The following is a 17,953-nucleotide window of genomic DNA, read 5'->3' on the forward strand; positions in this document are numbered from 1 at the left end:
TGCGGCGAGCGGGCTTCTCTGGGACTAAGTCCTTATTTTCACACACTGAGCATGCCCAGGGCGGGATCTCCCATTGGAGATCGAGGGTCACATGCTCAGGTACTGCAGCACATCCCATTGGTCCTCCAGGAAGGTCCTGAAAGGGCAAAACTTCGGTAGCAGCTTCCTGTGCTGCAACTATATAAACTGCGCATGACCGCACGGCCATGCGCTAGTATTGTCTTGTAAATGTGTGTGTGTTGTGAGTGAAAGTCGCTCTTTAAATAACCCTCCCTACTGGATGTCTGTTCGCGGAAGGTGTATGTTTGCTATCTAGCGCCCGACTTATCCAACAGCACGTAACACACATTACAGCTACCAGTTGCTGTGTCCGCCAGTACGGCGCCGTGCGCTTGCTCTGCGCTTTCCTGACCCAAGCCTGGGTGGTTAGTGGCGTCCGTCAGTGCGGCACCGCACGCACTCTTGTGCCTTTATATTATTATTTATGTTCCTCTGACACCCCAGTTGCGGTGTCGAACGCATGGGGTGTTCTGAACTCAAACCCTCAGTCTCGGGTTTGAGATTAGTGACTCCTTGCTTGCGCTCTATGTGCGGTACCGCAGTCCTGTGACGCAACAGGGTCGCTTCCTTCACACAGGGTGAAGTTAACCCATGTGTGTATTCTTATAGTACTGCCATATAGTCCGTCTTTAATAGCAGCAGGGTTTTTACCTGCACGGTGGACCTCGGACTGCGAACGCACCTAGTTCCATTTCATCTTGTACTTGGTGCGTTCCGCCAGTCCTTAACAGGGAAAGCCCATGGATGGGGGCTGATGTTAATAATCTAGAAAGAGGACAAAATCTCAAAGGGTTTTTAGGCTATTATTATCAATATTCACAGCTATTTGCTTAATGTCTAATGGTTAATTTACGGGAACCCCATGAATAAAATTACATCGGTCATCCTCTAAATTCTAACCAGTGAAGGCTAAACAGACAGATGTTGGCTGATATTAATAGCCTGGGAAGGTGCCAGGGAGCTGTGTCTTTCCCCCCTGACACAGACGCACCACAGCCGTCACACAGGGCCTCTGCGCGCCTGGCGCCGCCTCCTCTTCCTTCATTAGTGCTCCTGGCGCCCACGCTGTAAGTTCGAAGGGCAGAGCAACTGCGCATGCCCGAATTAAAAAACTTACAGCGCAGGTGCCAGGAAAGCTAATGAAGGAAGAGTGACGGCTGTGGTGCATCTGTGTTAGGGGAGAATGACCTGCCCCTGGTGATTTCAAGGTATGAGGGGCACATTATAAAAGCAATTATTGCAGCGTTGTCAGGGACCAGAACTAAAAGAGCCACCTTGTCAGAATGCAGCATTAGTGCTACACACGGCGGCTCTTTTAGATACAAATGCCTGCGGGGGGGGGACAGGTTCCCTTTAGGTTATTGTGCTAAACTATGCACTTAGCTGTCTCCTTGGACTTAATTGCAATCCTCTCTTCACTCAGAACGCCTCTCTCGGAGTGTCTTCAACTTGTAGTACAATAAACAAATAGGTTGTAGGAGCAGGAAATAAAAATGATAAACAATTTTTTCCATTGTTTTTTAAATTTTTCTCTCTTAATCAAAAGCTTGAATCCCACACAGAAGAACACAAAAACGTAAACTATCCAGAAATTTATAGACTTATTCACACATCAGTTTTTTCAGTCTATGGAGCTGATCACGTCAGTGATTTTTGGTGGACCGAGCAGTCTGCCAAAAATCGCAGAGACCTCCTTAATATTGAGGTCTATAATGACTCTAAAATTATCCTCCATAGTCGTAAATGGCACTCATTGACTAATAAACCAAACTCGGTCAATTTGGAAGAGGATCCACGTGGAAACTGTTCTCTTTTATCCCTCATTTAGATCTATTTATTAGATCTTTCTCTTTCTTTATCTGAACACCTGATGATAAAATCCTTTGGAAAAAAAATTATATAAACTGTCATCGGATATTATGTCTGTTTATCCTTTGGAACAAATACCCATTACTATTTTTCAAAAAATTTTGCCCAATCTTCCGATCAATAAATCGATAATGCTAGGGATTAAAAACTGCTCCTCCCTTCTTCTAGAAGAAATAGGAGCCTCAATTATTGATTTTCAAGCACTAGCAATATTTTATGGTCTTCCAGATGATAAACTACTTATTATAGTCAACAGCAGGAAATACTGTACATCAGAAAAAAATGAACCCTTCCCTTGTCCCTTCCTAGAGCCATCAATACACAACAAGATCACATAATCACATATCATCTATTATACGTTCTTTAATTTGGAATTAGAATTTAAAAAAATCTAATCCTGTTATAAAGTGGGAATTGGAATTAACTAAAGAATTCTCTTCTTTTAATTGGCAAAAAAGCAATAAATAATACATATAAATATATATTTGGTCAGTACATATAAATTCAATAACGCCAATATCCATGAGAATTAGAGAGTTTTCTAATTTTCAATATGTCTTCCACGTTCCCTTTGTGTAAAAATCTCTTCAATAAAAATTACTTTAGCAAAGAAAATAGCAGAGACATGTCCAAGATTGATCCCAGTGGAATATCCAACTCTATCAAGAATCTCTAAGGGTAAGGCCACGTTAGCACGTTCAGTATTTGTTCAGTATTTTAGTTCAGTACCGTAAAACAAAAAAAAGGAGTGGAACAATCAGAGGAAAAGTGCAATAGAAAGACGTCTCCACATATCTATTTATCATCCTCTCCTGGTACCCTACCTGAACTTTTGACCAAAGTTTGGTTCGGGCACCAGAACTTGATTCAAATTTAAACCTGAACCCGAACGCCATTGAAAACAACGGGGACCCAAACTTTGGAGTTGGAAAATATTCTGTCTCTCTCCTACCAGACCGTAACTCTGAACATTAAAACACACTATCGGGAGAAGTCCGTGTTTGTATTTTATCGCAGGACACTAAGTATACAGTACGAACTTCTAACTTTTAAGTTTAGGTTCTCTCATGGAATGATGAAACTCTGACCATATACTGATAAAACTCTGATGACACTGATGATGGTCTGATGAGACTCAGATAACTCGGAATATTTTGATTGAAGTCTTCTTGGGGTAAACTATGAACTTTCCCCTTGAAATTAATTGCAGGTCTCATTCCGCACACTGAGGATAACAGTATATGATGTCTTGCATGTGGGCCGCTAACTGGGCTATCAGATGGAATGACATCTAAACCTCTTGTCTGTCACCTCCACTTACCGGGTGCTGGGCAGAGGCCTCCTACATTTTTACATTTCCTACCTTTCACTACCCTTATTTTAATACATATTTGATAGAAGTAATCAGAACACCCACATGGATTGATGTATTCAGATATTATATTTTCCAGAGACAAAGATAAATATACAGAGCTCTTAATTTCGAAACATTCAGTTACCTTGTGCTAATTTAAGGGCCATAAATGATGACAAGTTGTCTGTTCAGACACATATTATACATGAGGCCATTCAATAGAAATAAAAGGACATATGCCAATGCGCAATAATGTCAAGTGTTAGGCTGGGGGCACATATTGCATTTTTCCCTTGTTTTGCCACACAAATTGGCAACAAAACCTGGAAGGAATCTTGGTGCCAACAAAGTATATGAGAATCCTGAAGTTTCCGGCACATGTTGCTTATTTGTGAGCTGCAGTTTTGGCTCAGATTAAAATCTACGGCATGTCAATTCTTTCAGTATTTTTGCAGTATTTTGTCCCACAATTGACTTCAATTAAGTCAGTTAAAAATGCTATAAACATAGTAACATAGTTATTAAGGTTGAAGGAAGACTTTAAGTCCATCTAGTTCAACCCATAGCCTAACCTAACATGCCCTAACATAAAAACGCAGGTATAAAAATAATTGTGGATTTCCTGTTTTTTATTAGCGTTTTTTGAATGCGTTTTTAGACAGCAAAGATAGATAATAGATATAAAAAGATAGACAGACATATACAGTCACTTGCAAAAATATTCACCCCTTTGGCGTTTTTCTTGCTTTGCTTCCCCACAGCCCGGAATTTTATTATATTTTTTTTTTTTACGCTTTGCATTAGTTCATGTAAAGAACATGCCTACAACTGTGAACATTTGGTATTCTTTTTATTGTGAAGCAAACAACAAATACGACAAAATAGCTGAAAACTTCAGTGTACACAACTATTCATCCCCTCAGGAGTCTGTAGAGCCTCCAATTGTGGCAATTACAGCTGCCAGTCCGTGTGCGTTTGGATAAGTGTCTAGGAGTTTTCCATATCTTGCAAATGGGATTTTTGCCCATTCCTCGAGTTAAAATTGCTCCAGCTCCTTCACGTTAGATGGTTTCCTCTGGTGAACATTAATCTTCCAGTTTGACCACAGATTTTCCATTGGATTATGGTCTGGGCTTTGTCTAGGCCACTTCAAACCTCTTGAATGTTACTTTAGAAGGTGAACCTCCATCCCAGTCTCAAACCACTGACAGACTGAAACAGGTTTTGTTAAAACTCATCCCTTTGTTTTGCACCAGTCATCTTTTCCTCGACTCGGACCATTCTCCTTGTACCTGCTGCCAAAAAACATCCCCACAGCATGATGCTGCCATTGTTATGTTTCACTGTGAGGATGGTGTTTTCAGGGTGATGAGGTGGGTTGGTTCAGTGACAGATATGATGTTTACCTTGGTGGCAAAAACGTTACATTACATTTACATTTAAGGAGTCTCCCACATGTCTTTTGGCAAACACATAGCGAGACTTACAATCCCTGTGTGTATGCAAAAACTTTTTTTCTGCCCACTATTCTATAAAGGCCACCTCTATGGAGTGTACGGCTTATTGTAGTTGCATGGACAGATACTCCAGTCTCTGATTGGGAACTCTCCAGCTCCTCCTCTTATTAATGTCCTCCTTGGCTGAGAGATTTGGTGGGCGCTCTCTCTTGTCAGGTGTGTTATGGTACCATGTTCTTTCCATTTATTATTATTATTTAATATTTATTATTATTATAGCGCCATTTATTCCATGGCGCTTTACATGTGAGGAGGGGTATACATAATAAAACAAGTACAATAATCTTAAACAAAACAAGTCACAACTGGTACAGGAGGAGAGAGGACCCTGCCCGCGAGGGCTCACAATCTACAAGGGATGGGTGAGGATACAGTAGGTGAGGGTAGAGCTGGTCGTGCAGCGGTTTGGTCAATCGGTGGTTACTGAAGGTTGTATGCTTGTCGGAAGAGGTGGGTCTTCAGGTTCTTTTTGAATGTTTCGATGGTAGGCGAGAGTCTGATATGTTGGGGTAGAGAGTTCCAGAGTAGGGGTGATACGTGAGAGAAATCTTGTATGCGATTGTGGGAAGAGGAGATAAGAGGGGAGTAGAGAAGGAGATCTTGTGAGGATCGGAGGTTGCGTGCAGGAAAGTACCGGGAGACGAGGTCACAGATGTATATGGAGGAGACAGGTTGTGGATGGCTTTGTACATCATGGTTAGGCTTTTGTACTGGAGTCTCTGGGTGATAGGGAGCCAGTGCAGGGATTGACAGAGGGGAGAGGCCAGGGAATAGCGCGGGGACAGGTGGATTAGTCGGGCAGCAGAGTTTAGAATAGATTGGAGGGGTGCAAGAGTTTAATAATGGATTTGATGGCGCTCTGACGGATTTTTATTTTAACCCAACCCTGACTTGTATTTTTCAATATCTTTGTCTATGACTTGTTTGGAGTTCTCCTTGGTCTTCATGGTATTCTTTGGAGATCTCCTTGGTCTACATGATGTTGTTTGGTTAGTGGTGCCTCTTGTTATTGGTGTTGCAGCCTCTGTGGCCTTTCAGAAAAGGTAAAGTATATATACTGACAGGCATGTGACACTTCGATTGAGCACATGGCATGTCATGTCACTAAACATATTATTTATGAAGGCTATTGTTTGCACCAGAAATGTTTAGGGGCTTCATCATCAATATACATATGCACATACCAACTGTTAATTATTTGATCCCATGAATTTCATTTATTCCTATATTTTTCTCACTTCATTAACTTAGACTATTTAGTGCATCACATAGAAATCGGATTACAAAATGTTTAACCAAAGGTTGTAAATAATGAAACCAAATAGGTAAAAAGCCTAGGGATGTGAATACTTTCACAAGCCACTGCATATCTGTTATCTAACTCAATAGCATCCATTGCTGCCCAAAACGATGGACAAAAGCAAGTGATAAATGCAAAACCACATTTCAAATGCATAAAAAATGCTTTGTTTTTCATGCCAAGATATGCAGAAATGTTTGCATCCAAATACTCAAAGTGTGCACATACCCTTGGTGTTTGCTTTTATTTGACTGGATAAATTGAACTTTGAGTTTAACTCTGGTCTCACCAGAATGATATAACATTTAGGGAGGAATATGCAGCTTAAAATTCCAAAGCTTGAAGATATTACAGCAAATATTTCTACAAGAACAGTGTTTTTCCCAGTAACACTCATGTAGGATGGGATGAAAGCCACCCAGACACTGCAGACCACCAGCATGCTGAATGTGATGTTCTTAGCTTCATTAAAACTATCTGGTAAATTTCTGGCCAAGAAAGCAACAATGAAACTAATGGCAGCCAGCAGTCCGATATAACCTAGGAGCATGGAAAAGGCCAACATTGACCCCTCATTACACTGAAATATGATCTTGTCCTGATATAAGTGAGTGTTCATCTCTGGGAATGGAGGAGAAGTAGATAACCAAATGATACTGAGTAACGCTTGGATAAATGAGCAGACGAAGACCACACAGTTTGAAATCTTCACACCAATCAATCTTCTCCAAGAAGTCCCAGGTTTGGTGGCTTTGAAGGCCATGTAGACCATGATGGTTTTAGCCAGAATAGAAGATACAGCTACAGAGAAGATGATCCCAAATGAAGTCTGACGAAGCATGCAGGTGACATGTGTAGGACGACCCAAAAACAAAAATACACAGAGGAAACTCAACATGGTGGAAAACAGGAGAATGAAACTCATGGTTTTATTATTTGCTTGAACAACTGGAGTGTCTCGAAAAAGAATAAAGATTCCCAAAATTACAGATGTTTTAAGAAAACATAAGACAGAAATTACAGAAATTACAAGAACTGCAGGGTCAATTTTGTAGGACAAAAATTCAATAGATTTCGGTACACATTGATTGATGTCATTTGGCCACTGATCTTCTGGGCATTTTTGGCATGATGCTCTGTCTAAAAAAAGAAGAAAGAAAACATTAAACCTTAAGCCATATAGAACTACTCTCTTGAAGAGTTTTAGGACAAAAATATATTTAGAACTCTGGTATTTTATCAAAACACAACTCAGTAATGCCTTCAGGTATCCAAGTAATTCTGACATTGTACTTTTCATTACACACTTATCTCTATTAATGATGATTTTTCGTCGAAAACGTTTGTATTTTTGTTTTAAAATAATAAAAAAATTGTTTTATCATTTAAACCTGTTTATAACACTTATCAAGTATTTTGTATAAATGTGATATTACTGTTAGGTCTCGAGTTCCCGCTTCTGCACAGGGGGAATCTCGAGCCATCTCCACTGCGGTCTCCCATTCTTATCCAGCCGCAGTGGAGTCTGCTCAGCAGGGACGTCGGTCCCAGCGTCTTGCTCATTCTCACTGTGTACAGAGAGTTACTGCTGCTTCTTCAGCTTCTGCCATTAAAGCCAGTGCTGGTCAGCAGCGAGCGGACTTCTCTGGGACTAAGTCCTTGTCTGCACACACTGAGCATGCCCAGGGCAAGATCTCCCGTTGGAGATCGAGGGTCATGTGCTCAGGCCCTGCAGCACATTCCATTGGTCCTCTTGGCAGGTCTTGGAAGGGCAAAGTTTCTGTGGCCACTTCCTGTGCTGCAACTATATAAACTGCGCATGACCGCACGGCCATGCGCTAGTGTACAATTGAATACGTGTGTTTGTTGTGAGTGCAAGTCGTCCTTGGATACCCCTTCCCTATTGAATGCCTGTTCGCGGAAGGTGTATGGTTGCTATCTAGCGCCCGACTTATCCTACAGCACGAATCACACATTACAGCGTCCAGTTGCTGTGACCGCCTGTACGGCGCCGTGCACTTCCTCTGTGCTTTCCTTACCCAAGCCTGGGTGGTTAGTGGCGTTCGTCAGTGCGGCACCGCATGCACTCTTGTGCCCTAATATTGTTATTTGGCTTCCTTACACACCCAGGTGCGGTGTTGTGCCAGCAAGGGTCTAATCGGACTTCAATCCTAGTTGGGGTTGAGTTCGCTGACTACTTGCTCGCGCTCTATGTGCGGTACCGCGATCCTGTGACGCAACAGGATTGCTTCCTTCACGTTGGGTGAAGTTTAACCCACGTGTGTATACTTATGAGTACCGCCATATAGTCCGTCATTACTTCGCAGCAGGTTCCATCTCTGCACGGTGGACCCCGGGCTGCGAACGCACCATACTCTATCTGTCTTATTATTTGGTGCGTTCCGCTAGCCCTAACACAGAGTTTGTATGTTCTCTCCTTGTTTGCGTGGGTTTCCTCCGGGCACTCGGTTTCCTCCCACATTCCAAAGACATACTGATAGGGAATTTAGATTGTGAGCCCCATTGGGAACAGCGATGATAATGTCTGTAAAGCGCTGCGGAATATGTTAGCGCTATATAAAAAAAATAAAGATAAAGGATAAAGATTACAATCAAAGATTGATTACAATCAAAGAATAGCATTTTAAAATTTGTTGAGTAATTTACCTCAAATTCAGAAATGTCCTCAAATTGGCCCAAAATATACTGCCAGTGTATATACAGTGCCATGCCAAAGTATTCGGCCCCCTTGAACTTTTCAACCTTTTCCCACATATCATGCTTCAAACAAAGATACCAAATGTACATTTTTGGTGAAAAATCACCAAAACAACAAGTGGAACACAATTGTGAAGTTGAACGAAATTTATTGGTTATTTTAATTTTTGTGGAAATTCAAAAACTGAAAAGTGGAGCGTGCAATATTATTCGGCCCCTTTAACTTAATACTTTGTTGCGCCCCTTTTGCTGTGATTACAAGTCTCTTCGGATTTGTCTCTATCAGTTTTGTACATCAAGAGACTGAAATTCTTGCCCATTCTTCCTTGGCAAACAGCTCGAGCTCAGTGAGGTTTGATGGAGATCGTTTGTGAACAGCAGTTTTCAGCTCTTTCCACAGATTCTCGATTGGATTGAGGTCTGGACTCTGACTTGGCCATTCTAACACCTGGATACGATTATTTGTGAACCATTCCATTGTAGATTTTTCTTTATGTTTGGGATCATTGTCTTGTTGGAAGACAAATCTCCATCCCAGTCTCAGGTCTTTTGCAGACTCCAACAGGTTTTCTTCAAGAATGGTCCTGTATTTGGCTCCATCCATCTTCCCATCAATTTTAACCATCTTCCCTGTCCCTGTTGAAGAAAAGCAGGCCTATAACATGATGATGCCACCACCATGTTTGACAGTGAAATGGTGTGTTCAGGGTGATGAGCTGTGTTGCCTTTACACCAAACATATCGTTTAGCATTGTTGCCAAAAATTTCGATTTTGGTTTCATCTGACCAGAGCACCTTCTTCCACATGTTTGGTGTGTCTCCCAGGTGGCTTGTTGCGAACTTTAAACAACACTTTTTATGGATATCTTTGAGAAATGGCTTTCTTCTTGCCACTCTTCCATAAAGGCCAGATTTGTGCAGTGTACAGTCATGGTCAAAAATTTTGAGAATGAGACAAATATCAATTTTTCCAAAGTCTACTGCTTCATTTTTTCTAATGGCAATTTGCATATACTCCTGAATGTCAGAGTGATCAGCTTAACAGCAATTACTGTACTTGCAAAGTCAATATTTGCCCAGAAAATGAACTTTAACCCCCAAAACACATTTCAACATCATTGCAGTCCTGCCTTAAAAGGAGCAGCTAACATCGTTTTAGTGATTGATCCATTAACACAGGTGTGGGTGTTAATGAGGACAAGGCTGGTGATCAGTCAGTCATGATTAAGTAAGAATGACATCACTGGACCCTTTAAAAGGAGGCTGGTGCTTGTATCATTGTTTCTCTTCAGTTAACCATGGTTATCTATAAAGAAACACGTGCAGCCATCATTGCACTGCACAAAAATGGCCTAACAGGGAAGAGTATCGCAGCTACAAAGATTGCACCTCAGTCAACAATCTATCGCATCATCAAGAACTTCAAGGAGAGAGCTTCCATTGTTGTCAAAATGGCTCCAGGCCGCCCAAGAAAAACCAGCAAGCGCCAGGACCGTATCTTAAAACTGTTTCAGCTGCGGGATCGGACTACCAGCAGTGCCGAGCTTGCTCAGGAATGGCAGCAGGCTGGTGTGAGGGCTTCTGCACGCACTGTGAGGTGGAGACTCTTTGAGCAAGGCCTGGTTTCAAGGAGGACAGCAAAGAAGCCACTTCTCTCCAGAAAAAACATCAGGTACCGACTGATATTCTGCAAAAGGTACAGGGAGTGGACTGCTGAGGACTGGGGCAAAGTCATTTTCTCTGATGAATCCCCTTTTCGATTGTTTGGGACATCTGGAAAACAGCTTATTCGGAGAAGAAGAGGTGAGCGCTACCACCAGTCTTGTCTCATGCCAACTGTAAAGCATCCTGAAACCATTCATGTGTGGGGTTGCTTCTCAGCCAAGGGAATCGGCCTAAAACACAGCCATGAATAAAGAATGGTACCAGAATGTCCTCCAAGAGCAACTTCTCCCAACCGTCCAAGAGCAGTTTGGCGCCTAACAATGCCTTTTCCAGCATGATGGAGCACCTTGCCATAAAGCAAAGGTGATAACTAAATGGCTCATGGAACAAAACATAGAGATTTTGGGTCCATGGCCTGGAAACTCCCCAGATCTTAATCCCATTGAGAACTTGTGGTCAATAACCAAGATACGGGTGGACAAACAAAAACCAACAAATTCTGGCAAAATGCAAGCATTGATTATGCAAGAATGGACTGCTATCAGTCAGGATTTGGTCCAGAAGTTGATTGAGAGCATGCTAGGGAGAATTGCAGAGGTCTTGAAGAAGAAGGGTCAACACTGCAAATATTGACTTGCTGCATTAACTCATTCTAACTGTCAATATAACCTATTGGTACTCATAATATGATTGCAATTATATTAATGTATGTGATATAAACATCAGACAAACTCAAATTAAAACCAGAGGGCAGCAGATCATGTAAAAATATAATTTTGGTGTCATTCTCAAAAATTTTGGCCATGACTGTACTACTGATTGTTGTCCTATGGACAGACTGTCCCACCTCAGTTGTAGATCTCTGCAGTTCATCCAGAGTGATCATGGGCCTCTTGGCTGCATCTCTGATCAGTCTTCTCCTTGTTTGAGATGAAAGTTTAGAGGGACGGCCGGGTCTTGGTAGATTTGCAGTGGTATGATTCTCCTTCCATTTCAATATGATCGCTTGCACAGTGCTCCTTGGGATGTTTAAAGTTTTGGAAATCATTTTGTATCCAAATCCATCTTTAAACTTCTCCACAACAGTATCATGGACCTGCCTGTTGTGTTCCTTGGTCTTCATGATGCTCTCTGTGCTTCAAACAGAACCCTGAGACTATCACAGAGCAGGTGCATTTATACGGAGACTTGATGACACACAGGTGGATTATATTTATCATCATTAGGCATTTAGGACAACATTGGATCATTCAGAGATCCAGAATGAACTTCTGGAGTGAGTTTGCTGCACTAAAAGTAAAGTGGCCGAATAGTATTGCACGCCCCACTTTTCAGCTTTTGAATTTCCACAAAAATGTAAATAAACCAATAAATTTCATTCAACTTCACAATTGTGTTCCACTTGTTGTTGATTCTTCACCAAAATTGTAGATTTGGTATCTTTATGTTTGAAGCATGACATGTGAGAAAAGGTTGAAAAGTTCAAGGGGGCCTGAATAATTTCACAAGGCATTGTAGCAGGGTCTGGGAGTGCATAAGTTTTTTTTTTCGTACTTTCATCTCATTTCACCAGAGTACCTTCTTCCACATGCCATGTAGGGAATACAATTAGCATGTTGGAGAACGTTCTCTTGTCAGATTAGAGCAAATTTGAACTTTTGGAGTTAAATTCAAAACACCTTGAAAACACCATCCTCACCGTCACATATAGTGGTGGCATCATCATGCTGTGGGGAGGCTTTTCTTCACCAGGGACAGGGAAGGTGGTCAGAGTTGATAAGAAAATAGATGGAGCTAAATACAGGGCAAGTCAGGCAGAGAAAACCTGTTAGAGGCTATAAAATATTTTAGACTGGGTCATTGGTTCAAGTTCTGGCAGGGCAAAGACCTTTTGATATACTGCCAGATCTACAATAACTTAGATGACAGAATAACAAATCTGCAGGTTATCAGGCATCTAGGAAATAGTGACCACAATATCATTCAGTTTCACTTGTCTTTCGCTAGGGGGGCTTGTCAGGAGTAACAAAAACACTGAACTTTAAGAAGGTAAAGTTTGACCAGTTTAGAGATGCCCTTAATTGGGTTTTCCTGAGTATGAAGCTCTAAAAACTATAGGGAGAAAAATACTTTATGTAGAAAAACTAATTAAAGCTGCCATAATGGAAACCGAGAAACACATCGCTACGGAGAGTAAAACTAATCCCAAACTGTTCTTCAACTTTATCATGTGAGGAAAGAATGGTTGTAGATGACAAGGAAATAGATAATATATTAAACACCTTCTTCTCCACGGTATTCACGGTGGAAAATGAAATGCTAGGTGAAATCCCAAGAAACAATGAAAACCCTATATTAAGGGTCACCAATCTAACCCAAGAAGAGGTGCGAAACCGGCTAAATAAGATTAAAATAGATAAATCTCCGGGTCCGGATGGCATACACCCACGAGTACTAAGAGAACTAAGTAATGTAATAGATAAACCATTATTTCTTATTTTTAGGGACTCTATAGCGATGGGGTCTGTTCCACAGGACTAGCGCATAGCAAATGTGGTGCCAATATTCAAAAAGGGCTCTAAAAGTGAACCTGGAAATTATAGGCCAGTAAGTCTAACCTCTATTGTTGGTAAAATATTTGAAGGGTTTCTGAGGAATGTTATTCTGGATTATCTCAATGATAATAACTTTTTACCTCCATATCAGCATGGGTTTATGACAAATCGCTCCTGTCAAACCAATCTAATCAGTTTTTATGAAGAGGTAAGCTATAGGCTGGACCACGGTGAGTCATTGGACGTGGTATATCTTGACTTTTCCAAAGTGTTTGATACCGTGCCGCACAAGAGGTTGGTATACAAAATGAGAATGCTTGGTCTGGGGGAAAATGTGTGTAAATGGGTTAGTAACTGGCTTAGTGATAGAAAGCAGAGGGTGGTTATAAATGGTATAGTCTCTAACTGGGTCGCTGTGACCAGTGGGGTACCGCAGGGGTCAGTATTGGGACCTGTTCTCTTCAACATATTCATTAATGATCTGGTAGAAGGTTTACACAGTAAAATATCGATATTTGCAGATGATACAAAACTATGTAAAGCTGTTAATACAAGAGAAGATAGTATTCTGCTACATATGAATCTGAATAAGCTGTAAACTTGAGCCGAAAGGTGGAAGATGTTAATTAACAATGATAAATGTAAGGTTATACACATGGGAAGAAGGAATCAATATCACCATTACACACTGAACGGGAAACCACTGGGTAAATCTGACAGGGAGAAGCACTTGGGGATCCTAGTTAATGATAAACTTACCTGGAGCAGCCAGTGCCAGGCAGCAGCTGCCAAGGCAAACAGGATCATGGGGTGCATTAACAGAGGTCTGGATATACATGATGAGAGCATTATACTGCCTCTGTACAAATTCCTGGTTTGACCGCACATTGAGTACTGTGTACACTTTTGGGCACCGGTGCTCAGGAAGGATATAATGGAACTAGAGCGAGTACAAAGGAGGGCATCAAAATAAATAAAGGGAGAGATTAGCAAAATTAGGATTATTTGCTCTAGAAAAAAGATGACTGAAGGGCGATCTAATAACCATGTATAAGTATATAAGGGAACAATACAAATATCTCTCTGAGGATCTGTTTATACCAAGGAAAGTGACGGGCACAAGGGGGCATTCTTTGCATCTGGAGGAGAGAAGGTTTTTCCACCAACATAGAAGAGGATTCTTTACTGTTAGGGCAGTGACAATCTGGAATTGCTTGCCTGAGTAGGTGGTGATGGCGAACTCAGTCGAGGGGTTCAAGAGAGGCCTGGATGTCTTCCTGGAGCAGAACAATTGTTAGGTCTCGAGTTCCCGCTTCTGCACAGGGGGAATCTCGAGCCATCTCCGCTGCGGTCTCCCATTCTTATCCAGCCGCAGTGGAGTCTGCTCAGCAGGGACGTCAGTCCCAGCGTCTTGCTCAGTCTCACGCTGTACAGAGAGTTACTGCTGCTTCTTCAGCTTCTGCCATTAAAGTCAGTGCTGGTCAGCAGCGAGCGGGCTTCTCTGGGACTAAGTCCTTGTCTGCACACACTGAGCATGCCCAGGGCAAGATCTCCCGTTGGAGATCGAGGGTCAGGTGCTCAGGCTCTGCAGCACATTCCATTGGTCCTCTTGGCAGGTCTTGGAAGGGCAAAGTTTCTGTGGCCACTTCCTGTGCTGCAACTGTATAAACTGCGCATGACCGCACGGCCATGCGCTAGTGTACAATTGTTAATGTGTGTATGTTGTGAGTGCAAGTCGTCCTTGGATACCCCTACCCTATTGAATGTCTGTTCGCGGAAGGTGTATGGTTGCTTTCTAGCGCCCGACTTAGCCTACAGCATGAATCACACATTACAGCGTCCAGTAGCTGTTCTCTCTCGCTCCGTTGTGTCATCTGCGGAGGAGGAGGAGCCTCGGCTTATTGTCCCCACCGAGAGCTTGAGAACTGTGGCCCCGGTTTCGCTAGAGTCTGTGCCCCCGGGCAAGACTTTTGTTCCATCCAATTTGCGACCAGAGGTTCTCTCTTGGGCACACTCGTCCAGGGTGGGTGGACATTTTGGTACCAAAAGGACATCTGAGTTACTGGCGAGGACGTACTGGTGGCCGCATATGGCTCGTGATGTCGCAGAGTATGTTCGGGTGTGTGTCTCTTGCGCCAAGAACAAGACTCCTCGGCAACGGCCAGCTGGTTTGCTTTATCCTCTGCCGGTGGCGGACAGGCCCTGGGAGATGGTCGGGATGGACTTTGTGGTGGGCTTACCCAAGTCTCGTAACTGCACCATTATCTGGGTGATCACCGACCATTTTTCCAAAATGGTGCACTTGGTGCCTCTTCCACGGCTACCTTCTGCATGGGCGTTGGCTGTCTTGTTCGTCAAGCATATCTTTCGCCTACACGGTATGCCAGACAAAATTGTTAGTGACCGTGGTCCCCAGTTTGCGTCTCGATTCTGGAGAGAGCTTTGTCGTCTACTCAGTATTGAGTTTAATCTCTCTTCGGCATATCATCCCGAGACGAATGGGTTGGTAGAGAGGGCCAACCAGACCTTGGTCACATATTTACGACATTTTGGTTCTGCTAGGCAGGATGACTGGGCATCCTTGCTACCGTGGGCAGAGTTTGCACTTAACAATGGCGTAGCCGACTCTACCGGTCAGACTCCATTCCTCCTAAATTACGGCCAGCATCCGCGTGTTCCTGTGCCCATGCCTGTGTCTTCTGCTGACTCCAGGGTGGCAGACTGGGCTGTGGAGGCACGGGACATTTGGGACCGCACGCAGGATGCCATTCGGGCCTCCAAGGAGAGAATGAGGTCCTCCGCCGATGTTCATCGGCGTCCCGCTCCGACCTTTGCTCCTGGCGACTTGGTGTGGCTCTCCACCCGTAACATCAGGCTGCGAGTTGAGTCCACTAAGTTTGTTCCTCGCTACTTGGGTCCCTTCAAGGTTCTCGAACAGGTTAATCCTGTGGTTTACCATTTGGCTCTTCCTCCACGCTTGGGTATCACCGACACCTTTCATGTGTCCCTCTTGAAACCCGTATACATGTCCTGGTTTTCCGAGTCATATGCCGGGACATCGGGTTCGTCTACGGACGATTACGAGGTGAACGCTATTTTGGGGTGCAAGGTGGTACGCGGCAAAAAGTTCTTTCTGGTGGATTGGAAGGGTTATGGCCCAGAGGACAGGTCATGGGAGCCTGCTGAAAACATTCGGGCCCCACAGCTCATTGCTGCCTTCGAGCGTAGCGAGGCCCAAGGAGGGGGGGCCCTAGGAGGGGGGGTAATGTTAGGTCTCGAGTTCCCGCTTCTGCACAGGGGGAATCTTGAGCCATCTCCACTGCGGTCTCCCATTCTTATCCAGCCGCAGTGGAGTCTGCTCAGCAGGGACGTCGGTCCCAGCGTCTTGCTCAGTCTCACGCTGTACAGAGAGTTACTGCTGCTTCTTCAGCTTCTGCCATTAAAGTCAGTGCTGGTCAGCAGCGAGCGGACTTCTCTGGGACTAAGTCCTTGTCTGCACACACTGAGCATGCCCAGGGCAAGATCTCCCGTTGGAGATCGAGGGTCATGTGCTCAGGCTCTGCAGCACATTCCATTGGTCCTCTTGGCAGGTCTTGGAAGGGCAAAGTTTCTGTGGCCACTTCCTGTGCTGCAACTATATAAACTGCGCATGACCGCACGGCCATGCGCTAGTGTACAATTGTTAATGTGTGTATGTTGTGAGTGCAAGTCGTCCTTGGATACCCCTACCCTATTGAATGTCTGTTCTCAGAAGGTGTATGGTTGCTATCTAGCGCCCGACTTAGCCTACAGCACGAATCACACATTACAGCGTCCAGTTGCTGTGACCGCCAGTACGGCGCCGTGCACTTCCTCTGTGCTTTCCTTACCCAAGCCTGGGTGGTTAGTGGCGTTCGTCAGTGTGGCACCGCACGCACTCTTGTGCCTTAAAATCGTTATTTAGTTTCCTTACACACCCAGTTGCGGTGTTATGCCAGCAAGGGTCTAATCGGACTTCAATCCTAGTTGGGGTTGAGTTCGCTGACTACTTGCTCGCGCTCTATGTGCGGTACCGCGGTCCTGTGACGCAACAGGATCGCTTCCTTCACGTTGGGTGAAGTTTAACCCACGTGTGTATACTTATGAGTACCGCCATATAGTCCGTCGTTACTTAGCAGCAGGTTCCATCTCTGCACGGTGGACCCCGGGCTGCGAACGCACCATACTCTATCTGTCTTAATATTTGGTGCATTCCGCTAGCCCTAACAACAATATTGTATCATACAATTATTAGGTTCTGTAGAAGGACGTAGATCTGGGGATTTATTATGATGGAATATAGGCTGAACTGGATGGACACATGGCTTTTTTTGGCCTTACTAACTATGTTAATATGTTACTATAAAGGATACTAATGTGTGTAAATGGCCCAGTCACCATCCAGACCCAAATGCCAGTGATAATCTGTGGGCAAAAATTTCAACCTCTAGATATGCAAAGCAAAGCAGGTAAAGATTGACACAAAAGACTTGCATCAGTAATTGCACTGAAAGGTGGCCCAACAAATGTACATTACAAATTCAGATATATATTTTTAAAATATTTAGAAAGCCATGTATAATTTCTCTTAGACTTGCATTTTTGCTAGTTAGTGTTCGCATATCATATAAAATCCCTATAAATAAATTGAACTTTGTGGGTGAAATGTGAAAAAATGTGGAAAAGTTCACAGGGTATGAATACTTTTTAATGCACTGTATATATTTTTTAACATTTTTTCCTAAGCTACTTTTAATGCTCTTTTTTACATTTGGAGGACAATAAGGTGATCCACTGTGCATATGGAGTACTGAAGGGGTTAATTAGGGCTAAAAGGGCACTGAAGAAGAAGGCTCCATGGAAGATCAAAGAGCCCCGGTGCATGAGTACTGCAGTA

The 17,953-nt window shown here is 43.2% G+C and overlaps 1 protein-coding gene across 1 annotated transcript in view; it reads right to left on the bottom strand.

The window, feature by feature from the left end:
- LOC138657443 (vomeronasal type-2 receptor 26-like) overlaps positions 1 to 17,953 on the bottom strand; it is a 157,432-nt gene that overhangs the window by 33,799 nt on the left and 105,680 nt on the right. Inside the window, exon 6 of the mRNA XM_069745239.1 lies at positions 6,329 to 7,240. Coding sequence (XP_069601340.1) covers positions 6,329 to 7,240 — 912 coding nt within the window. The remainder of the gene's footprint in view (positions 1 to 6,328; positions 7,241 to 17,953) is intronic.

The sequence above is a fragment of the Ranitomeya imitator genome, chromosome 1 (assembly GCF_032444005.1).
Source record: "Ranitomeya imitator isolate aRanImi1 chromosome 1, aRanImi1.pri, whole genome shotgun sequence".
In the NCBI taxonomy this organism is placed as follows: domain Eukaryota; kingdom Metazoa; phylum Chordata; class Amphibia; order Anura; family Dendrobatidae; genus Ranitomeya; species Ranitomeya imitator.